The sequence below is a fragment of the Pelobates fuscus genome, chromosome 2, assembly GCF_036172605.1.
Source record: "Pelobates fuscus isolate aPelFus1 chromosome 2, aPelFus1.pri, whole genome shotgun sequence".
NCBI lineage: Eukaryota > Metazoa > Chordata > Amphibia > Anura > Pelobatidae > Pelobates > Pelobates fuscus.
Window position 1 is genome coordinate 399,670,957 of NC_086318.1, and position 24,947 is coordinate 399,695,903.

The window sequence follows — 24,947 nt, forward strand, 5'->3', positions numbered from 1 at the left end:
ATACAGTGCTTTTCTATAAAAATAATTTCTAATACTTTGCATGCTGATGTCAGACTTAAAATAGATGCAATTATTGAATCTATTTAAAAGTGAGGCCCCTATTGACTAAATTACATCTAGTAGAGACAGATTACCAGTTTGGCCCCCTTCCTCCTTCAGATGGAGATGGTGAATGGGGCCAAACAAATTCATTATTCCCGGGCCCCTGTCTAACTCCTGGGAGAGGTCCTGCTGATTGACTCATAGCGCTCATCCAATCAGTGACTCCCCATTCATATAACTGGCTAGAAAAAGGTATGTGTCTTTTCAAGCCAGTTTTATAAATGGGGAGTCACTGATTTTAGAAGCTCGATGCTGCCTGGGGGGAGTTGAGAGGCTCACTTTGGGGGTAAACCGTTTAGAACAGTATAACCCATTGAGGTAAGAGTGCGCCTGGGGCCTACAGGTACCGTAACAATATTATTTACATGAAGCTGTTTTGATGCCCGGACTGCCCCTTTAAATTCTGGCCTAACATCTTGATTAATAGCTGCAGGTGCAAAAACAAGTGATTTCGGGAGTGTTTATATTTTTAAATAAATCAGTAAACAATATAATTAAATCAATATTTTTTCCCCTGACCATCACAAACTCGAATGCTTGTTTTGTCAACAGGCTTCTTAGGGGACTTAGTTATAAGTTAAAAATCTTTATATTGGGTCTTGAATATGTTTCAGGCAGAAATGGTACTAGATCATTATGGGTTAAAAATAATTTTACTGATATTATGAAGAAATTTTCTGAAGAATTCTGGTTAGAAGTCTATTTACTCTGAGCATCATATGCACACCTGCTCTTATCTGCCATTTCATCACGTCCTATTACTTTCCGGAATGACTCGTAAAAGATTCTAGTTAATATTTAGCGGCCTTTATTTAATGTTTAGCCATCTCAACTGGGGCAGAAGGCAATGTTTATGCAGCATGTTGCATAAACAATAACATATTATTCTATTGATTTAAGATGTTCCAACCAATCTGTATGTGAGTATTAAATGGTCACTACAAGCACTATACCTATACCAGGATGTGGTACTGGCTAGAATACAAGGAAACCAAGGGGTGTAGTTCCTGCAGTTTTTAAGCAGAATTCTCTGTCCTCTCAGAATCAGTGCCATCTAGGTTGGATTTGCACTTGACAAAAATCTAGTTTGGATCACAATGATATTGGCTGTGAAAATCACAGTGAGAAGCGCGGAAGCGCCTCTAGCTGCTGTCAATGAGACAGCCACTAGAAGCTGGATTAACCCATAGGTAAACATAGCAGTTTCTCTGAAACTGCTATGTTTACAGCAAAAAAGGTTAATCCTAGATGGACCTGGCACCCAGACCACTTCATTAAGCTGAAGTGGTCTGGGTGCCTATAGTGGTCCTTTAAGGAAGGCAGCTATAGCATCTCAGACTTACACATTCATTCCCAAGATCAATTCAGCCTTTCATCCTTCCGGGTTCAATAGACTGAATGCCATTAAGTTGGGTAATGATAATACAAAGCTGATTAACATTATTATTACAAATTGGGGTTTAATGAAAAGCCCTGAAAAATCCAGAATATGAGAACACATCAGAGAATTTGTTTTAACTATTTCTGCTGCTTGGCCAGAATTTAGCACTTTTGCATCAGAGTTGCTATTTTGTTGCCTACATAAATATTACTTTTTTTATTTTTATTTAAATGTCTTGTTCTCCCCTATTCCCATCCATTGTGAACATTTGGTGAATAAATGAAGTATCATATCCTTCTATCTGGGAACTTGACAGAGTATAGACCGCTCCATATAGATTTTCAAAATAGCATATAGTCCCTTGGCACATTATGCATATCTAGAGTTTAGATAACTTTAAAATATATTTCTGATATATTAAAACTGTAATGAACTTGTCCAATAAAATGTATTTTAGTCATATCTTTATTTTAACCCCTTAAGGACACATGACATGTGTGACGTCATGATTCCCTTTTATTCCAGAAGCTTGGTCCTTAAGGGGTTAAACACCAGTCAACCGCCTTGTTTTCCTGCAAATGCCGCTTGTATTAGCTGATGATAGTATTTAATTTGTTGAGTATGTAGATGTTTTTGTGATCCAGTGAGACCATCCAGTTTTGACTCACAGTGCTGGAATATTTCCCTGAGCACATGACTTAAAAAATGGGTCAAGTGAATGTACGTACGTGAGTTAATAAATTGCAAATGCACGCCAAGCTGACACCATCTCTAAAGCACTGCTCCTGAATCACACAGGTTTATTCCCTTAACATTGAATTGTGTTGAAGTGCAAATAGATTTAAAAAAATGTAAGCTAAAATATTCATACTAAGATTATAGCGGACTAAGGGAATTTGTCAACTTCAGCTATATTTCTCCTAAATTTTATAATTTGGTTTTCAGTTAACTAGTTAATTGTTTAGTAAATAAACCATTCGGAATACAATATCCCAAAACTGGAAGCACCATTTTTTCCCTCACAGAGACTATTAAGGTATTTGCATGTAAAGCAGAACAGTTATTGTTCCTTATTGTGGCCTGCTGTTTACAGTAAACAAACATTTTCCAAGTCTGTCATCTATGCTTGAGGAATAGAACTAAATTTGGACGATATGAATTAACTTTATTTAAAAAATGCAGTGATCCAAAACATGAACTTTATTGCAATTTGACACCCATGTGAAACAATGTTAATTAATTCTGCCTGAGGTTGTGTTTAAACATAAATACAACCCTTACATCTTTTTTTTTTTAATTACCAGTTATTAGCTAGAAGTCACAACTACTTTTTTTTCAGTTAACATGACATTTCACCTATAATAAACAGTGCAAACAGTGTAAAAGCTAAACTCATGATAAATTACGTGTGAATGCCAGTTGCCCTGTGTCTTTTAACAAATCTGGCTTTTCTGAAAATGGCAAGTGTGATACTTTACGGACTGGGGGGTGAAAAAAGGTTTCAAAGCTGGCCCCTTAATAAATATTATTTTTCTAATAAGTGTTTACTTGCGGAACCTTTTTAAAATGGGTAAGATGATATTTAAAATAGTGCTGTCTAAACCAAGTTGGGTTTGTTAGTATGATGTACCCACGTTTTAAATTTATGGCTAGAGTTCTTGTATTTGGCAAGTATTTATTTGTGTTAAACATCATTAGTCTGGAAATTGACCAGAACTTTGACCTTTTGATGATGTGATTTACTGCTGAAAGACTTCAAATTTCATTGACTTCATTCGGGATTTGTTTTCAGTAGAGTAGGATGGGAATGCTAATCAGTTCTTGTCGGCGTATTAAAATATTTTTTTTGTAAATTGTCATAATTCATGCACCAGAAAAGCAGATATTTGTGATAACATTTATATATATATATATATATATATATATATATATATATATATATATGTATTGTATATACTGTGTGTGTATTTTTGCATTTTTTTCATATACCCTATAATTTATATAGTGCCAGCAAATTCCGTAGTGCTGTACAATGGGTGGACTAACATTGTTACAATTGTAACCAGACAAGTGGACGCACAGGAACAGAAGGGTTGAAGGCCCTGCTCAATGAGCTTACATGCTAGAGGGAGCTGGGTACAGTGACACAAAGGGTATAAGTAGGGGTAAGGAAATAGGTTGCTAGAAAAGTATTCACTGAGAACTTTGGTTATTTTTAACAGTTGCAGGAGAGGAGGCATGGGGGGGGAATGAAAACCTGTTCTCCTGAAGAAGTGTGTTTTCAAAGATGTTTTGAAGGAGTGGAGACTGAGTGAAAGTCTAACGGAGAAGGGAAGGGAGTTCCACAGAAAAGGTGCAGCCCTGGAGAAGTCTTGGAGGCAAGCATAAGATGTGGGAGTACGGACAGAGGATAGATGTAGATCTTATGTATTTTAAGCGAGGAAACCATAGTGCTAGGAATTTAACTTTTAAATTAAGTTGCATCTGATTGAAAGTGAAACCATTTTGTTTTCATGCAGGCTATGTCAGCCACAGCCAGGGGAGGTGTGACTAGGGCTACATAAACAAAAACAATAGCGATTAAACTCCTGGATTGAGTAGTGACATTTCAGAGGCATGATCTATACATCAAAACTGCTTTATAGAGCTAAAGTTGTTTTGGTGACTCTAGTGTCCCTTTAACACCTAAGGAGGATCCTCACTGCAGTTCAGCTGTGCCCAGCTCCCCTAGCTGACATAACTTTCAGGAGAAAAGGACTCGTGGGAAATGTGATTGCATAAGAAGAATGAAAATGTAAATGAAAATGTCTATTTGGAACAGGGGAGTAAATCTCACTGAATATTTGGCAAATATTTTTATTTTTACCTACACTGGTGTTTGAGAAAACGGCATGTATAAATAGTGTTTATAGGGATGAATACACTATAAGACATCATCAATGGAAATATAGTAGTTTCTTTTTAGAGGTAGAATAAAGTTGTCTTCTGTATAGTGTTATTATAAGAAAAATATATGAAAATTATGTAGACAATTAGAAGATTTTTTTAATTGCATTGATTTGTTAAAAATACATCTGATTTGTGAAAACATAAAATTGCTTCATCATATCAAATATAACAACAAACATACCTGAAACAATATATCCTTGAGGTCTAACTATATGGGACATTTGTTTTTAATTTGCATCAAACAATTATATGGTACTTAGAAGGCCTTAAAAGCTTCCCTATAGGGCAAAATTTAAAGATAAATATTATTCCAAGCATCTGTATTTTCCTAGACGTAGATCCCCTTTCAAAACAGAACAAAACAAAAACTTACACAACCAGGAGAAACCTCTGGAAACCACTGCCTCGTAATAGCACTAAGAGAAGTTACTTCTAGCCATGGACCCGATTTAAACTTTGGAGGGTAGAAAGTAACCAGCCCAGCTGTCTCAGAATTCTATATTTCCTATTCATCCATTTGACGATGGTTTAAACTGTTTGAAGATTAGGATTACAGGTTTATGTGCATTCACTTGACTAAAATAGCAGAGAACAATACATACACAAATAACATAATAGGTGTATACGAAGTTACCCGTGTGTAAAAAAAAATACAAAATAGAGTAATAGTATACTTGAAGCAGCAGTTGGTAAAAAAAAAAAAAAGAGGAATACAAACAGTAAACACATTTGAAGTGAGAAGCTTTCATATTTAAGCATTAACATCACTTTAAGGATTAGGGGAGGTCATGCATCCTAAGCAGCCTACAGGTCTCGTGCCCTGAAGGTCATCTATTGAAGATGAAAAGTACAAACAAACCTTATATTATTGCTCTACTATTTGGATGCTGGTGAGGAGATAAGACGAGGAGTGCACATTTAGGCTTTTTAATTCTTTGCATTTATATAAAGTATTGTATGATGAGATCTTAAAGGCATGCAATGCATTGGAGGGTTTTAGGGCAGTGATGACTAGTCTTAGCATCCCATGTTTTTGGACTGTAGACTGGCTGAACATTTATGAAGTGTAGTTCAGAAACATCTAAGGAACTTTTACTGCCCTAGGAGGCAATGATTTTAAAATATTGTTATATTGTTTGTTGTTTACCTTATGCTTGTTGTTTAAATAAATGCCAGCTTTGATGGAGGCATCAGACATGGAACCTTATGACTCTGTGCTATGTATGTTCAATACCAAATTGGCCCTGTTTACTTCAGCATCTGCCATTTCCTTAAAGGGACACTAGAGGCACCTGGGTGCAGTGGTCCTTTACTTTCAACCCTGCAATGTAAGCATTGCTGTTTACTAGATACATCACTAGTGGCTTTCTTACTAACAGCTACTGGAGGTGCTTTCGCTGTAAAAGCCAAGTCAGACTCGGCTCTCACAGCTAACCTCCTCAAATGCTTCTGAAAGAGAGGATTTGATTGGAGGAGCACCATGCTGACGGCACATGCGCTTCTTATCTTTTGCATGATGTCATGGAAAGCGGGTTGAGCGGCTGCAGTGAATTGTTTTTGGCGCTGGAAAAGAAGGGAATACACTTTATTTATATTTATTTTTTTTATTTAGGGGGGCCCTGAGCCTAAATGCAGAGGAGAACACTATAGCATTAGGAATAAAGGTCAGGAAAGGGCACAGGGAAGCAGCGCCTTCTGAGTGTCCTCAAACTAGTACGGGGGTGAGTCAGTATGGAAAATATGAAGACAGAAAGCAGAATAAAGTGTAGTATATTCTATAGGTGGTGAGGTGAAATAAGAAAAATACCACTTACAATTTTCTGGAGCTTACCGGTATGTTCAGCTCCAGATATATGCACCTGGGCGGTATGATCCCCACCTGTGGATATGTCGCTCAGCTTGTGTTCTTGTAGATGGTAGGTCAGGGTCAAGCGTCAGTTAGAGTGTCGAGTGTTCACGGGTATTTCCCTCCAAATTGCAGTGTCACAGATAATCACCAAATAGATAAAATAAGAATAAAAACAGAAAAATAGTGCTCTCTGTTTTGTTGTTATAAAAGTCAAATAAAAGGAGGTATACTCACAAAAGGAGAACAAAAAACTAGGCTTTTGCTCAGTCCTGTGTAGCGTAGGTGGTATACATCCCACCAAGGAGGTAGAAAGTGTGGCTCCTCTGGATATAATCTTCAGGTATAAAATGAGGAAGGTCCAGGTAAGGTAAAAATAATAGTTTTATTTAAAACAAAGATAATAAAACCAATAGCATAAAAACACTAACGCGTGAATAATCGCACGCATTAGGAATAAAGGAACACTATAGGAACACTATAGTATTCTTTTATCTGACTCATTCCCCTTTGACCATGTACACACCTCTTTCTTCTTCCCTTACTGTGTGAATGATGGGGCCACCTTTAAAAAAACAAATCCACCAATTAGACTTTTCAGATAGCCCCAACTGTTAATGAACCAATCCTTGACACAGTATTTTTTTTTTAAATTACAGCTAGCAACAAACAATCTGTGTTCTTCACAACTTAGTCAACCATGATATTTGCAGACTATATTTTAAATATAATTGTTTGTTTAGGGCTCGCCATGTTTCTTGGATACAACATACATCATGGAATTAAAACATGAAGATGGTGCAGATTTATGCGATTTCAATGGCATGTTTATTAATGAACTAAGTTGTAATATTTAAAATGTGATTAATTTACTGATGGCTTGAGTAATAAAGAAAGCTCAGTGAGGCTTAGAAGCTTTGCGAACAGAGAACAAGAGTGTGGTTTTTAAAGCCAAGAGAGACTGAATGTCGGCCAAAGCTGCCTAGTAATATATTAGTCCATACACAGACGTAGGGTGGGGAAAAAAATGGACATATTCCGTGTACTGTTTTTTTATCACGAGGCATTTATGAAATGGATAAAATGTGTGATGCAGCCTAAGGAAAGTTACTTTGGTTTACATTTTTTAAAAAAAAATTATTTTATTTTTTTCAAAAGAAAAATTATGGGGACGCTCCTAGAATTTAAAGTGCGAAAAAAGTATCTGATAAAGCCTGACATAAAAGTTCATACTGATTTTTTGCGTGCGTGATGATCTATGCGCAGGTTTTGCATACATGAAACATAGCTCCGACCCCTATGAATAATTTTTCCCACTGGAAGACAGAGACAAGCTTGCAGAAAGGATACATGTATTTAGTGCTCATTTTCTTTAATAAATAAATAAATAAATACCAGATTTCCTCGGGGCTTTTGAAGGTCATGTTATACTGCAGACTGTTAACCTTCGTAGACTTTGCAAGAGGAACCTGGCTTTCAACCCTGCGTGACCCTGTGAAAGTCACCTCTTAGCTGCTCGTTTCCCAAAAATCCCTTTCACTGATTTCTGATAGATAAGAAGTTTCAGCCATGATCTGCATTTTATCATTTTTGTAAAAATATATACTCATTACAAAGGTAAAGAAAATTAGTTTTTTGTGTCCATTTACATGCACTTTACAATATTCAGTTTTTTTCTTCCGCGAACGCAAAAGTTGCAACCAATTACAATTATTTTTATAGGGCCAACATTTTCAGCAGTGCTGTACAGTAGGTAAACAAGACACAAGCTAAAAACCAGTTGCCAGAAAAGGCACATTTATAGATCGATCACTGCACCTTTATTAGAACAATTTTTGCATGCTAATTTTGTCATACATCATCTATAAACTGACAGAGATTGGCATTGAATATGCACTAGAGTGGCCCTTTAATGTTGTACTATTGTAAGAGAAAGGGGATTCCATATGCCTAATGGTCTCATGTAGATGATTTTATTCATTAATTTCTTTTTTATCGTGTGTTGTAATGAACATACTTATCGTCTAGTGAAAACATATTGCAGTCTGATTTGCCCATGAGCTATTTTAGCAGGCATTAGGATATCTAGTGCAAATGTCATCACTCTGGCTAATTTACAACACATGTTAATTTATTATGCGTGTCTGAGGAATTTCTACCTCTCAAATGCAAGGCTTTGGGCAGTTGCCAATTTGAAACGCCAGCCGAATTGATGGGTATGTAGAATACAATTGTGTTACAAAACTAAACAATAAGCAGTTTTAAAAAGTTAAGCAAAGTTTTTCTTCCTCAGAAACTAAAGATGAGTAGGTTAAACATCTAAAACTGCTTAAAAAGTATTTTATTGAAAAAATACATTTTTATATGACTTTATATTTATTATATCTATAAATATTTTTGTTATTACTATTATTGTATTGTATTTGAATATATATTGTCCTCTTTTGTGATCTTTCACTCTCTCACGCTTTCTCTGTAGTAAAATACAGCAACGCAAGCTCTCATTCTTTTAATTCTTAATGTAATATATTATGATAGGATTAAAAAAATAAATTCCGTATATTTTACTTTTCAAAGATGTAGAGCACTACTGTGAACTAAATATAAATAGTTACTAACTGGCATAAAATAGAGGTTGCTGGAAGAACCAGAGTATCTGTATTTCTGGGGATCCGGGTGCTTTGAATCTATCTGCACTTTATGGTCTAGTGCGGTAATGATGAGAATTTACCTACAGTGTTACCCGTCCTTCCCTACTTCCTGTTCGGTATACTACATCAAAAAGAGGGTGATGACATTATTCTAATTTATAAATCGTTAACATATTCTGCAAACCCGTACAAAAGGTGACCAAACAAGCAGGTGCAGAAGGTGGTGAGAACCCTGCTCAGACATACAGTGCCAAATTGAATGTCCTCTGTCCGTTGTACCGGTTATGCAAGAAAGAATGACCGCATGCCATCTCCCCTCACCATCTTTCAATGTTAGGTAGGGAGAAGACGTTTACCTGCTGAGAAACGTTAGGCAAGACATAGAGAGGCAACTTCAAAAGGCAAATAACATGCAAAAAATGTGGTCCCCTACCGCCTTGTTTCTTATTAAAGATTATTTATGTATTTATTTTGTCAGTGGTCAGTACGTAATATTTTTGTTAATCTATTACAGAGTACAAGCAAGTTGCAGACATTTCTATCGCTGAAGAAGACTATAGATGTTGGCCATCGTACCACCACAATGGATGTCTCCTTTCAGTGTTTAATATTAATGAAGCTATAAAGATCTGTGAAAGTCATTCTCAGTGCCAAGCTTTTGTTTGGACTAATCAGACAACGTGGACAGGTAATAGCATGCTCGTATTCTGAACCTATTCAAGTATCCTTCTTAAGGTTCAACAGTCTCAAATGGATACAGGCATTCTGGTAGGCCATTCTGAATACTGGGTGGTATTAAAAAAGAATTGAAAGCTAAAATAATTGTTTAATTTCCAACAAGGCTTGGAATCCTATGGCTCTCTGTTTTTGATGACATACCAAGAATTTTTACAGTAGACTTTCGTGGTGGCTTTATTAGGTCTTCAACAGTTGGAGACTTTAACCCTTGTCTACATAAAAGAACAAATTGCATATTTTTGTCTCTGTGTGTGATTGCATCAAAGTGGGAATTTTCGGTAATGCACAACGGTATTTGGAGTAAGTTGTTCCAGCCATATCAACAATGTCTAAAAATGATAAATATCGCATGTACAGAATATTTTGTTTATTTTGGTGACTTTTTAGGTAAGATTCACGACTGTTTGTTGGAGCAGATGTAAAGCTTAGTTTAGAGAGCCCCTTGCTGCTATATGTGCATCCCTTCTATTCCTGTCTTTGTAAAATAGTATCCGGAGCTAAATAATTGCTCCTGTTCTGATAGTAGCCTTCTAGACTCTGCAGGAGCATCCTGTGAGTGATTAAAGTTAAATCTACAGAGCAAAAGATAAAAAAAAACCTTCTAGAGTAAGTTAACATCCGATTGAAAATTAAAACTTTTTTCATTCAGGTTGTGTCAGTCACAGACAGGGGAAGTGTGGAAGGGCTGCACAAAAAAAAGTAAAAGTGACTTAACTCCTAAATGGCAGAAAATTGAGCAGTGAGACAGCAGGGGCATGATCTATACACAAGAAAAAACACTTAATTGAGCTAAAGTTATTTTAATGTCTATAGTATTCCTTAAAGGCTTGTAGGAAAACTGTAATTGTGTAATTTAGTTGCCATAATTAGTGGCACAAAGGAGTTACATAAGAAGCAAAGTTCTAAACATAAAGCAATCACCATGGAAACCAATGGAATGTTCCTTCTGTTTGATGCATTTTTAGTACTTTGATACTAGGGTACTCTGTATGCATGGCCCCTATAGAGATTTTGTGATGTGTTATTTATTAGCTAACGTATTCAGAAAAAGTTGGAGAATAATTTTTTGAGAAATGTAGGTATTTGGGCCTTGTATAAATCCAATATATTACACCGTAATGGAGATGTCATTAAAATGACATTGTATATGGCAGGTTCAGTTAACTTGGAATGATTTAGGTTTTTAGATGCTCTGTGCCCCCTACTAAAACAGATGGCTTTATTCACTGGGGGGGAATACTTCTGATTTTCAAGAACTAAGATAAATAATTACCGAGTTTGAAAAAGTCACCCCTACGACAGTTAGACATGTTAAAATACATTTTAAAAAAATCACTATTTGGGCCTTGGATTTGCAAATTAGTTGTGATATCACTAAATCTCACTGTTTAGTGAACAAAAAACGAAATAATGTTTTTACAAGAAATAATAAGAGCAGAACATCTGTAGAAAAGATGGTATGCATTCCTTTAAATCATTGCATAAGTCACTCGGTTGGAAGCTGCACAGAATTCAGTGTGTGGAAAAGGTGCCCATTTTAACAGTCATTACATCAGACAGAATTATCTAGGGAAGAAAATCATACAACACCATGGTAAAAGATAGACTGCAGTGAGCAGTGGAAAGATTGATTAAGTAATTGAAACTCCACAGACTGCCAAGCCTTTACTGTGACTTATTATTAGAAGAACTGATTTTTTTCTGAGAGTTTAATAACAGGGGTAACAAGAAAGCACAAAGAGCCAAAAACTAGCTCTCCAGCTGTTGAAGACCTAAAACTCCCATGATTCCCTGCCAGCAAATGCATTTTATTTTCACTATAACACGGAGCCAATGATTTGTTGATTATTTTTAAAAGAGTTCAGCAGGGTTTTTTTTGTTTGTTTGTTTTTTAAACTCACATTTGCAAAAGTTAAATTAATCACATCCCTTTTATTTTTTGTTTTCTTGAGTATATTGGGCATCTTGTCTTTAAACTTTAATAACAGTGGAATCTTAGGAAATCCAAGTTCTTTGACTCTGACAGTGAAGAGCCTTTATTTTAATCAATACCTCTCACTGAGGAATTTAAGTTAGGAGCCATTTAAAACAGTTGGTGCATTCCCTAACTTGACACTTCTATATTGAAAAAATCTTTACTATAATTTGTATATAGAAAAATATTATTCTGGAAAATGGTTTCACACTGAATTATGTAATGGTTTTTAAGTTTAGAACTGATTTAAATAGGTGCTCAGTCCGTAGAATGCACGCCCCTGATGAGCCCTTATAGTTACCTAGTAAATTATTATAGATCCACACATTTATCATAACTAAGTTTTATTTGAGGTCCCATTGTTTACTGTTTCCTTTTTTTTTGTAAAATTACTAGCTGACAATGTACTTTCTTTTGGACAGTTGTGATACGTATGTGTTTTTTTTTTCTTCAGGTTAGTAGTTTTGTAGTTTGTTTTCTTTTTTTCTTTCTTTCTTTCTTTTTGTTTATATTTTAATTCAGCCATGTCATCATTAAAATGTTCATTGTATTCAATTTCTTATTTATTTAATTTCATATTTTTTACAGGTCGACAGCTTGTTTTCTTCAAAGCTGGATCCAGAAATCTTGTGCCTGATATTGACAAGATAACGTACCTAAAACTGACCAGTTAGCAGAGACAATACCACAAGTGGACAAGATGTGTTTGAGTGTGGTGTGGAATTACTTGGGGCGAAATGCACTCATTTTCATTCAATTTTGTAGAGTGCTTTACGTCTTGAGATTTACCTGAATTTGCCAGGATAAATGTGCAATAAGTCGGCTTTTTAAAAAAAAAAAAAAAAATGATTATTAAAAAGAAGAGGAAGATAATTATGATGATACACTGTTGGAAATTAACATTGAATAATTCATGAAGACAGATCAGTGGTGGAGATGTTCTAGTACTCCAGCTGTGAACTATTGTTCCCACAATGTTTATTACAACAGTTTTCCATCGTTGCAACATCTGGAGATCCAATGGTTCAGCGCCACTGATATGTAAAATCCGCTCTGCATTGAAAACAATCCGCTAAAAGCAATATCTTGATCGTTACATTGTTATGAGGTTTCCAGCTTTACAAGCAATCTATGACATTTTTTCACGGTTTCAATTCTTACAAGGATTTGAAATGTGTACATTTCTCATGATGATGTTTTTTTGGGTTTTTTTTGTGTTAATTTTAAATTATATAATTTTAATGAATGCATTGATTGCTAGATGGGTTTTATACAATGCATTGTTTGCTAATGCATCCTCCAACACTTTTTGGTACCGAGAGTATCAAACCGTCTAACTGGTATTTCTTTCAAAGCTGTAACACCCTGATATGTGGCTCGGACAAGATTTTCTTGATGTTTATATCAAAATATTACCCTTTTGGGCCAAAGAAAAAGGAAAATGTCTTATTGCAGAGCAATATATGATATGCTGTCTCACACGGCTCATAGAGTGCAAATGGGTAGATTAAGTTACAAATGAATTAACTGTATTAAATCACATGCCAAGGTTTGAAAAAGGGGTAAGATTGACATCTACGCATACAATTTTCCTGCCTCCCCTTTTTGTCTCTCTCTCATACATTCTCACCTTCTATTGTTTACACTAGTGAGGTAAATAGGAGAGGTCGTAATAAGAAGGTGGCACTTTTGGCTCTTTTGCGTTAGCCAAACTAAGCTCAATTTTGATGTCATACTCTGTTGCCCACTCCTTCCAAAACAACAGCAAGCATTGAAGAGAGTTTTCTGTGTACCTCATGGTCCTTTGTTAGACCACCATGTATGCATTTTTGTGCCCATTGAGATTCAAGGGAATCTTGCACCAACAAAAGTTCTTTCAAGACCAGTTATGGAATTGTACTTGCCTTAGACGTTACATATGTAGTTTTTTTTTTTCTTCTTCTAACGTTCCCTTAATCTGCACAGGACAGTGAAATTTAGGAAATTAGAATAAAATGGACACGGAATTTATTCCAATACGTCTATTTTCTGAAGACAAAATTAGCATTTTTTTCCTATTATAAAAAATGTTTAATTAGCAAAATAATTGCAGATTATAGGAAAAATGTTAAATAGACGAGTTGAGAATATGCAGCTAAGTGTAGAAGCCCCAATCTGTCGTTCTTGGGTTTATATGTAAACTATTCAATAAAATAATATTGCTTACTAAATTTACAATCATATTTCTAGCAGGGAGAAGCAATTTCCTTTGCTTTTTTTTTTTTTATTTCCTGTCATAGCTCGCAAAAGCCAACTACTCAGTAAATGCTTAGACTGTGCTGTTTTTGAAGAATTCTGAGTCTCTTTGTTTCCAAAAACTATTACTTATGTATTTGGAAATTGCAACGCATTTTTCCACACAGGAGAATTTTGTTTTTAAAGCAAAACTGTCTTGTTGATGGCAGATCTGGTTTTATATGTAAAAAAAAAAATCTATAAACCTTGACAGTGAAAAATCTAGCAAAAATAAGAAAGAGGACCAATTTGTGGTATAGGCCAGGCAGTGAATTACTCAGGGGCACAAACTCAAAGGAGCACCCATAATTATGCCAGTTTCCAAGAGAATATACCAGGTAGACACTTATGTGATGTGTCAGAAACAATATTAGTAGAGTATACTATATTTTAAATTTATTGTGTGCCCCATTTTGATATTTCTTGACAGACGTAAACTAGAGAGCTAAATCAGAGATCTAAACCGAAGAGACAAACAACATCCACTTTTAAAAGTTTTTTCCCAAAGCTGACAAATGCACTATTTGTAGATCTATTAATATTTAAATGCTTAGGTTTGATGTGGGACAATTAGCAAGGTAAATAGTCATGAACATACTTCCCATAATGCCTCATGTAAAATGTGCTCATTGAATTCTGGGATTGAAACCAGGGCATTATAAATAATGTCATATATGTATGCTCACACTTTTCCAATCCATGTTTTTAGAAGCTAGCTAAAAACTTTATAGACCTTTAAAGGAAAATTTCAAGAAAAAGCTTCAAACAGAATGCAGTGTTACAGCTTCAGGCTTGAATACTGTAAGATTTTGCTATATTTATGGAGGCATGAAGGTCCCAGGGGGGCTAGATGGTGGTTTTTACACTATAGAGTCAGGAATACATGTTTGTGTTCCTGACCCTATAGTGATCCTTTAAATTGCTATGTTGAAAGCAATGAAAATGTGAAACCATATGTAGGAGACATGCTATGTTTTTTCTTATTCCACAGACATGTATAAGTGCAGTGTATATCCTGTTTAGATCTCCCAATCCTGGTACGTTGAGAGATATACCATTTTAGTCTAACTGGAAGTCTCCTTATTTAAAGAGAGAAACTTCAGGGTCTGTTTACGAAACAGTGAGCAATGGTTGTCTTTAGAACGGACTTTCAAAAATAGCTGAGATGAAAAAAAAACTCAGATGAAGTTTTTTGGTTTTTTTTTGACAAAATAGTTTTTTTGTTTTTTTTGGGTAAGGGTGGACGATCTAAATTATGCAAGCCCTTTGTCAACTCTTTATGACTCCCTGTTTATTGAACATGCTACTTTGTTTTGTATGAGTCCTTATACTTTTGAAATTAACCTCTTGTCCTGGAGAGTTTAATATATCTATAAATTTTTTCCAATAGAGCTACCTACTCTGCCACATCTTTTTATTTTTTTATTTTACAGTATGAGTAATTTGTTAATAATTTTGTATATCTGATTGGTGCTGCATAAGTATAATAATGATAATATTTAAAAGGTACCTGCAGTGTCTATACTATTTGCTTTCAGTGAAAGCTGCAACTGACATTTGCTATGTTGTTTTGTAGTTTGTACAGACAAATGTTTTTGTATTGCTGTTAAGATTTTTATTTTTCTAAAAAAAATAAAATACAATTTTGTAAATTTTTGTTTTACAATAATTGTGTCTTTTTGTTTATTTGTTTGTTTGCAGGTGGTGGGTGGGAGAGAGTTACATTCAGGGGGACAATTTGATTTCATCCAAAGTGACAATTAGTTGATATTTGTTAACTATTTAGGCGTTGTTATAAAGTCAAGCTAAATGGTCATTATTAAAACTAAGTTACAGTGGGCAACACGCAGGGGGGATCCAAAGGCCGATTCCTGGTTTTGTGATACTTATACACTGTATATTACAGTGGCGCTCTTTAATACACTTATACACAGAAACACACAATGCATGCCTACACACACGCACAGAAACTTACAATGCATCCCTACTCACATATAGACAAACCGAAACATACAATGCATCCTACACTCACACAGAAACACACCATGCTTCCCTTACACACACAATGCATACCTCACATGCACAGAAGCACACAATGCATCCCTTACACACATACACACACATACACACTGCTTCTCCTAATGCATCTCTTACACACCCTGCATTACATTGCACCCATTACAGACACACACTACATTACATTACACACACCTTGCATCCCTTACACATATAAACACAGATTCACACAATGCATCCCTTACCCACACACCCTACATCCCTTACACAAACTGGTATTCCTATACACTACATTCCATAAGAACACACACAAATTACATCCTCTAACACATCCCCTACACACATACACTCCACTCCCTGTGAGCGAACTCATGGGTGGGCCCTGTAGGCATACTCACAGTCCGGCCCTGGAGCTGCTTCCTGTTTGTTGTTTTTGTGAGCACTGACTCCAGAGAGCCAGTTTTAACACCAGACCAGTGGAGCCAGACTGCGGCCTGAGCCCAGCATCATCCTCTTGTCCTCATCTGGTGGTAAGTAGGCAATCCAGTATATTAGTCGCACTAATCTCTAATTTACCTCACATTAAAGCTAATTTACCTCACCAGCACTGTATCATGCAAAAATGGCAACAGTTAATTGATTTCCCCAAAATCGTGCATTCTCTTTCACATCTAGATGGAGGAATAATTATTGTAGTAGATAAAATATCCTTGATATGGGGGTTCTCTTCCACCATACATTACAGTGCTAATGATGAGTGAAATGAATGCTATTTATGTCAGGCATGTTTTGTAAGTAGCTCTCAATCTGCCGTGATGTTCTGTCAGCCATAGGCATAGAAGCCATCTACTAACTTTGCCATAGATTGTAGTCCTGCATAACTTGGCAGTAGGTAGGGGCCAAAATTAAAATAGGCTAAACTTCTCCAGGCCACAGGTCTTTAGTACTTAACTTTCCACTTAGACACACAGATACCCACACACTGAGAGACAGACATATGCACATGCAGGTCAATATATACACTTTTATAGCCACCCTCTAGATTCCTACCATTTTGGTGGTGGAGGGTGACTTCCCTGGTGTCCAGTCTGAATGCTGAAGCTTTTGGGAGTTAGGGGCTGGCTCTCGCAACCTGTGCCCCCTTCTCTCCAGCCTTCTCCTCTGCTCTGACCTCCTGTCTCTCTCTCTCCACCTGACCCCCCCTTCCGTGCAGCTCCAGTCTTTCAAGGAGGAAGTGACTGGCTGCCACTTCCTTCTGTGCTGCTGATAAGCAAGGGGCTCAGTTGCGCTATTAAATGGCCACTGCGTGCAACAAGGTCCCTGCTGACATATGCCCAGGACTGCTGTAGATCATTACAGGGATACTTTAAGCACCAAGACAACTTGAGCTTAATGAAGCAGTTTGGATGTATGGATCATGCCCATAGTCTCACTGCTTATTTCTCTGCCATTTAGGAGGTTAAATCAATTCTGTTTCTGTGTATGCAACCCTAGCCACACCTTCCATGGTTGTGACTGACAGTCTACATGAAAAAATGGTTTAATTTTCAATCAGTGTGCTTCTATAGACATTTGTATCTCCTGCTATGTAAATGTAAATTTAATCACACACAGTTATTTTAAAACTGTTTTAAATAATAAAAGAGCTGTATGCAAAAAATAACTGCATTTAAAATCCATTGTTAACTGGAATGTTACTAAGTTTACATTTAGATTTAAATAACATATGTATTAATTGTGAAGAATGCTTTTACATTTTTATGTTTATAGGAATGCTCTTCTACTGGCATATCATGACTAGTGATCCTCGGCAGTGAACTCACAATAGGTGATGTCATACGGTGATGTCATAAATGTAACTGCTGCTTTAACTACTCAAACATTACATTGTATGTGCACCGAAGACATAGAGTTTGATAACCCTCAATCGAAACTGGAGCACTGGAGACATAGTATTCTGCACAGCTACCTGTACGTCCTTGATCAAACAACTGGAAGTTCTTCAATGGAGTTAAACAAAGTTCTACGCTTAGTGAGCATGACATTTATTGCATTCCAAATGGCAATCTAGCTATACTCTATCAATCTGTATATAACCTGCTCTATCTATATCACTCTCTTGCTCTTCGTCTGTCACTTTGAGGGTTTGGGCAATTTCTGCAACTGTCTATTTAAATATCTGGGGAACGCTACCTGTCTGTCTATTTCAATGTTCGGGGAAAGCTGTCTGCCTGCCTGTCCTTTTAAATGTTTGAGAGGATCTCTCTGTCTGTATTTTTAAATGATTGTTGAAAACTATCTATATTTCTGTTTTTATGCTTGGGAGAGCTGTCTGTCCATTCATTTATGTATTGGGGAAAGCCATTTGTCTGTCTTTCTATATGTCCATTTAAATGTTTGGGGAAAACTCAGTTTGTCTGTCATTCTTTCTAATGTTTGGGGAAAGCTGTCTGTCTCTTTGTCTATTTAAATGTTGGGGAAATGTGTCTGTGTCTTTGTCTATTTAAATGTGTGGAGAATGTTACCTGTTTGTCTGTGAGTCTGTCTATTAACTGAGGGGGGAAAGCTACCTGTCTGTCTATTTAAATGTTTGGGGAAAACTGTCTGTTCTGTTTTTATGCTTGGGAGGAGCTGTCTGTCTATCCATTTAAATGTTGGGGAAAGTTATGTTGTCTTTCTGTATGTCCATTTAAATGTTTGCGGAAAACTATCTGTCATTCTGTCTATTTTAATGTTTGCGGAACGCTACCTCTTTTTCTGTCTATCTGCCTGTCTGTTTAAATGTTGGGGAAATCTGTCTGTCTCTTTGTCTATTTAAATGTTTGGGGAACGCTACCAGTTTGTCTATTAACTGTGAGGGGAAAGCTATTGGTCTGTCCAGTTACATGTTTGGCGTAAGCTACCTGTTTGTCTATTTAAATGCATGGGGAAAACTGTCTGTCTGTTCCTTTAAATGTTTTGGGGGATCTATCTGTCTGTCAGTCTGTCCATCTAAATGGTTGTTGAAAATGATCTGTCTTTCTGTTTTTTTTGTGTTTGGAGACAGCTGTCTCTATCCATTTAAATGTTGGGGAAAGCTGTCTGTCTTTTTGTCTATTTAAATGTTTGGGGGAACACTACCTGTTTGTCTATTTAAATGTTTGGGGAAGTTATCTGTCTGTCTATTTAATGATTGGGGGAAACTGTCTGTCCTTTTAAGTGTTTGGGGGGATCCATATATCTGTGTCTTTAAATGTTTGTTGGAAACTATTTGTCTTCTGTCTTTATGCTTAGGGAGAGCTGTCTGTCTGTCAGGGTACCTGTAGTCTCTACCTCAGAGGAGGTGAGAGACTTAGACGTTTATCCTCCCAGAGTGGTTGTTTCTTCCGTTCCTCGCGGTCCTCTCGGCCATTTACAAGCCGACCGCGAGGGATCCACTTCCTTATATGACGCGACGCTCAGTAGTCGACGTCATGACGCCAACCCGGGTCGACCTGTCAGTCAAGTCCCGAGCACTAATCAGGACTCGTCGGGGGCGTGATTACCCTCTAGAATCAAGGTATAAAGTAAGGCTTTCGGCATCTGCTCATTGCCCTGTCGTGGTTCTAGCCTGTCTAGTCACTCAGTGCTCTTATATTCTAGTTGTCTCTTTGGTTCTGATCCGGCTTGTTTGTACTACCCTGTTTATCTCTGTTACCCTTTGACCCGGCTTGTCTCTCGCTTACCTGTCCTCTCGTTCCCTCGACCTCGGCTTGTTCCTAGACCATTCTCTACTTACTCCTTACGTTAAGTCCGGCCATTCTAAGGTCCGGTATACGTACCTACCACCTGTTTGTACTCTGCGTGTTGGATCCCTGACCCGATCCTGACATTACGACAGGGCCAATGGATCCTGCAGGTACAAACACTCAGGTTGGTCCTTTTGACTCTAGGTTCGACGCCATGGATCACAGAATGGACCAGATGGCTCTAGCACTACAGGCGTTACTATCTCGTTCTAGTAATCAACCAGAAGAGATGCGTAATACTTCTATCTCCCCTGTGAGTTCAGGTCTAGAGGTAGCCACTGTAGGTGCTTCTTCCCGTATTACTCCACCTGTACGTTATGGTGGTTCTCCAGAGAAGTGTCGTGGTTTCTTAAACCAAATAGGTATCCATTTCGAATTAAAACCCCGCTCCTATCCTACAGATAGGGCGAAGGTTGGATTTATTATCACATTACTTGTTGAGAAAGCTCTGAGATGGGCCAATCCATTGTGGGAGAATGATAATCCGTTAGTATATAATTATAATGCCTTTGTAGCTGCTTTCAGAAGAACTTTTGACCCTCCAGGTAGAAAGGTCAATGCAGCTAGATTACTGTTGCGCCTTAGACAAGATAACCGAACACTTGTGGATTATGCACTAGAGTTCAGGTCCTTGGCGTCAGAAGTTAAGTGGAATGAACAGGCTTATATAGATGTATTTTTAAACGGGTTATCAGACGTAATCCTTGACGAGGTTGCTACTAGAGAGCTTCCTGAAAATGTGGAGGATTTAATTTCTTTTATTTCTCGCATTGATGAACGTTTAAGAGAGAGGCAGAACACTCGAGAGAGAAACCGTAGACCTTCCTTTAAACTAGCTCCTTCATTTCAAAGTTCTGAATCCACAACCTCACTTTTTCCAGAACCTATGCAGATAGGCAATACTCGCCTCTCAGAAGAGGAGAGACAGTACAGGAGAAGGGAGGGGTTGTGTATGTACTGTGGAGTCAGAGGTCATTTACGCCTAAATTGTCCTAATCGCTCGGGAAACGCTCGCACCTAAGTTTCTCTAGAGGACAGGCCTTGGGTGTTTCTATTTTGTCCTCTAATCATAATTATAAAGATCACAGGCTTCTGCTACCCGTTTCTTTAACTTGGGAGAAGGGAGTACTAGAAACTATGGCATTGATAGATTCCGGAGCTGCTGAGAGCTTTATCGACCAAGTTTTTGTTACCAAACACGCTATCCCATCCCAGTTAAGGGAAACACCCTTGGCCGTTGAGGCCATAGATGGTAGACCTTTAGTTGAGCCTGTTATTTTTCGTGAAACCATACCCGTTAAATTAACTGTTGGTATCTTACACGAGGAGGATATATCTTTATTGCTTATTTCGTCTCCTTCTGTTCCCATAGTCCTGGGGTATCCTTGGTTAAAAAGACATAACCCTATTATTGATTGGGAACTAGGGGAGATAGTCTCATGGGGTCAGGGTTGTCAGGACAGGTGCTTACGGACAGTGTCACCGCTTTGCGCAGTTAACACACCGATTAATTCTACCTACTCTACAGAGGTACAAATACCGCCCCTGTACCTGGATTTAAAGGCAGTATTTGACAAAAAGAATGCTGATACTTTACCTCCACACAGGTCTTTTGATTGTAAGATTAATCTACTACCTGGTACTATGCCTCCCAGGGGTAATGTATATCCTTTGTCCACTAAAGAGAACTTAGTCTTAGAGGAGTATATTCGTGAGAACCTTGAAAAAGGATTCATTAGGAGATCCTCCTCTCCTGCCGGGGCTGGGTTTTTTTTTGTTAAGAAGAAGGATGGTACACTAAGACCTTGCATTGATTATCGAGGTTTGAACAAAATAACCATTAGAAATGCCTACCCAATTCCTTTGATTACCGAGCTCTTTGATCGTCTAAAAGGCTCCAAAATTTTCACCAAGTTAGATCTCAGAGGGGCGTATAACTTGGTGAGAATTCAGCAGGGACACGAGTGGATGACGGCGTTCAATACCCGTTATGGGCACTATGAATACACAGTAATGCCTTTTGGTCTCTGTAATGCACCGGCAGTATTTCAGGACCTGATCAATGAAGTTCTTAGGGAATTTCAACATGACTGCGTTATTGTATATCTGGATGATATACTTATACACTCTAGAGAGATTGAGACTCACCACAGACAAGTCAGAAGGGTATTGCGCAAGCTTCTTCAACATGGCCTGTACTGCAAATTGGAGAAATGCAGCTTTGACCAATCCCAGATAAACTTTCTTGGTTATGTGATTTCTGGGGAAGGGTTTAAGATGGACCCGGATAAGCTCCAGTCCATTTTAGATTGGCCTTTACCCAAGGGCCTCAAGGCCATTCAGAGGTTTATTGGATTCTCCAACTATTATAGGCGCTTCATTAAGGGATACTCTTCAATTATAGCTCCTATTACCAATATGACCAGACAGGGGGCTGACACTAAGAACTGGTCTACTGAAGCCCTTCTTGCCTTCAAAACACTCAAGGAACTGTTTGCTTCTGCACCAATTTTAGTTCACCCTGATACGACTCTGCCTTTCCTACTCGAGGTAGACGCCTCAGAGACAGGTATAGGTGCTATCCTGTCCCAAAGGTTAGGTGTGGATAAGCCCTTACATCCATGTGTTTTTTTTTCCAAGAAACTATCAGGTCCTGAGAGCAGATATGACATTGGTGACAGGGAACTACTAGCAGTTATCATGGCTTTAAAGGAGTGGAGACATTTATTGGAGGGCACCTTACATCCTGTTACTATTTTGACAGACCACAAGAACTTGTCCTATATTGGGGAGGCCAAGCGCTTGTCCTCCAGGCAAGCTCGTTGGTCTTTATTCCTCACGCATTTCAATTACGTGCTCACTTATAGACCTGGTTCTAAGAATTCAAAAGCCAATGCTTTGTCTCGCCAATATGAACCTTCTGCGATATCTGAGCCGGTTTTGTCTTCTATAGTACCCAGGTGCAATATTATCGCCAACACGAGTCTCAAGATTCACTCTCCGTTGCTTGGCCAGATCATGAAGTTGCAGCATCTGGCGCCTAGACAGACTCCTGGGGCAAGGCATTTCGTTCCTCCTGAACTCCAACTGGAACTCTTACAGTGTTTTCACAACAGTAAGGCGGCTGGGCATCCGGGTATTCGCAAGACATGTTCCTTGATCTCTAAAGATTTCTGGTGGCCTTCTTTACGGAAGGATATTAGGGATTTCATCGGAGCATGTGAGGTCTGTATGAAGACTAAGCAACCTCATACGCTTCCATGTGGTTTGTTACATCCCTTGAACATTCCAGAGAGACCATGGTCCTGTTTGGCTATGGACTTCATTGTAGATTTGCCTGTTTCTAAAAAACAGACTGTGATCCTCACGGTGGTTGATAGGTTTACTAAGATGGCTCATTTCGTGCCCTTAACTAAACTCCCGACTTCTCCTGAATTGGCGGAGATATTCGCGAGAGAGATTTTTCGCTTACATGGGATACCTTCCGAAATTGTTTCCGATAGAGGTTCCCAATTTGTTTCACGTTTTTGGAGATCCTTCTGTTCTCAACTAGGCATCAAATTGAATTTTTCTTCTGCCTATCACCCTCAGTCTAACGGAGCTGCTGAACGTACCAATCAAAAGATTGAACAATATTTGCGTTGTTTTGTTTCTGAACACCAGGACGATTGGGTCGGTTTGATTCCTTGGGCGGAGTTTGCACACAATAATCTCGTTTGTGATTCTACTCGTTCCAGCCCCTTTTTCATGAATTATGGCTTTCATCCTTCCATTCTTCCCTCGGTCTCTCCTTCCCAAGGGGTACCGTCGGTTGATGTTCATGTTGCCAATTTGAGGAAGTTGTGGGATCAGACTCGACAAATTCTCCTACATAATTCCATGTTGTTCAAGAAACACGCTGATAAGCACAGAAGGGCGGCTCCGGTTTTTGTTCCAGGTGATAGGGTATGGTTGAGTACAAGAAACATTCGTTTAAAGGTTCCTTCTATGAAATTCGCTCCTCGTTACATTGGCCCTTACAGGGTTCTGACTCGAATTAACCCAGTTGCGTATCGCCTAGCTCTTCCAGCTGCCTTACGCATCCCTAACTCCTTTCATGTTTCCCTACTGAAACCGCTAGTCTGTAACAGATGTTCCTCCACTATATCCTCTCCTCGCTCTGTTCAGGTTGAGGGTCAGGAGGAGTATGAAATCAACTCCATCATCGATTCTCGAATCTCCCGGGGGAAGTTACAATATCTTATTGACTGGAAGGGATATGGTCCTGAGGAGAGGACTTGGGTACCTCAGGAGGATGTACATGCTCCTCGCCTCCGCAGGGCTTTTCACTCCCGTTTTCCATCTCGCCCCGGTTCCTTCCGCCCGGTGGGCGTTTCTGAGAGGGGGGGTACTGTCAGGGTACCTGTAGTCTCTACCTCAGAGGAGGTGAGAGACTTAGACGTTTATCCTCCCAGAGGGGTTGTTTCTTCCGTTCCTCGCGGTCCTCTCGGCCATTTACAAGCCGACCGCGAGGGATCCACTTCCTTATATGACGCGACGCTCAGTAGTCGACGTCATGACGCCAACCCGGGTCGACCTGTCAGTCAAGTCCCGAGCACTAATCAGGACTCGTCGGGGGCGTGATTACCCTCTAGAATCAAGGTATAAAGTAAGGCTTTCGGCATCTGCTCATTGCCCTGTCGTGGTTCTAGCCTGTCTAGTCACTCAGTGCTCTTATATTCTAGTTGTCTCTTTGGTTCTGATCCGGCTTGTTTGTACTACCCTGTTTATCTCTGTTACCCTTTGACCCGGCTTGTCTCTCGCTTACCTGTCCTCTCGTTCCCTCGACCTCGGCTTGTTCCTAGACCATTCTCTACTTACTCCTTACGTTAAGTCCGGCCATTCTAAGGTCCGGTATACGTACCTACCACCTGTTTGTACTCTGCGTGTTGGATCCCTGACCCGATCCTGACACTGTCCATCCACTTAAATGCTGGAGTAAGCTATCTTAGACTGTCTTTCTGTTTGTCCATTTAAATGTTTGGGGTAGACTATTTTTGTCTGTCATTCTGTCTTTTTAAATGGTAGGTAGAGCTATTTGTCTGTCTCTTTGTCTATTTAAATGTTTGGGAGAACACTACCTGTTTGTCTATTTAAATGTTCGGGGAAGTTATCTGTCTGTCTATTTAATGATTGGGGGAATCTGTCTGTCCTTTTAAGTGTTTGGGGGGATCCATCTATCTGTGTCTTTAAATGTTTGTTGAAAACT

At 38.3% G+C, this 24,947-nt stretch overlaps 1 protein-coding gene across 1 annotated transcript in view; it reads left to right on the plus strand.

Annotated features, from left to right (window-relative positions):
• PKDCC (protein kinase domain containing, cytoplasmic) overlaps positions 1-12,461 on the plus strand; it is a 45,873-nt gene extending 33,412 nt beyond the window's left edge. Inside the window, exons 6-7 of the mRNA XM_063443890.1 lie at positions 9,444-9,617; positions 12,231-12,461. Coding sequence (XP_063299960.1) covers positions 9,444-9,617; positions 12,231-12,316 — 260 coding nt within the window. The 3' untranslated portion in view covers positions 12,317-12,461. The remainder of the gene's footprint in view (positions 1-9,443; positions 9,618-12,230) is intronic.
• Positions 12,462-24,947: the final 12,486 nt, after the last annotated feature.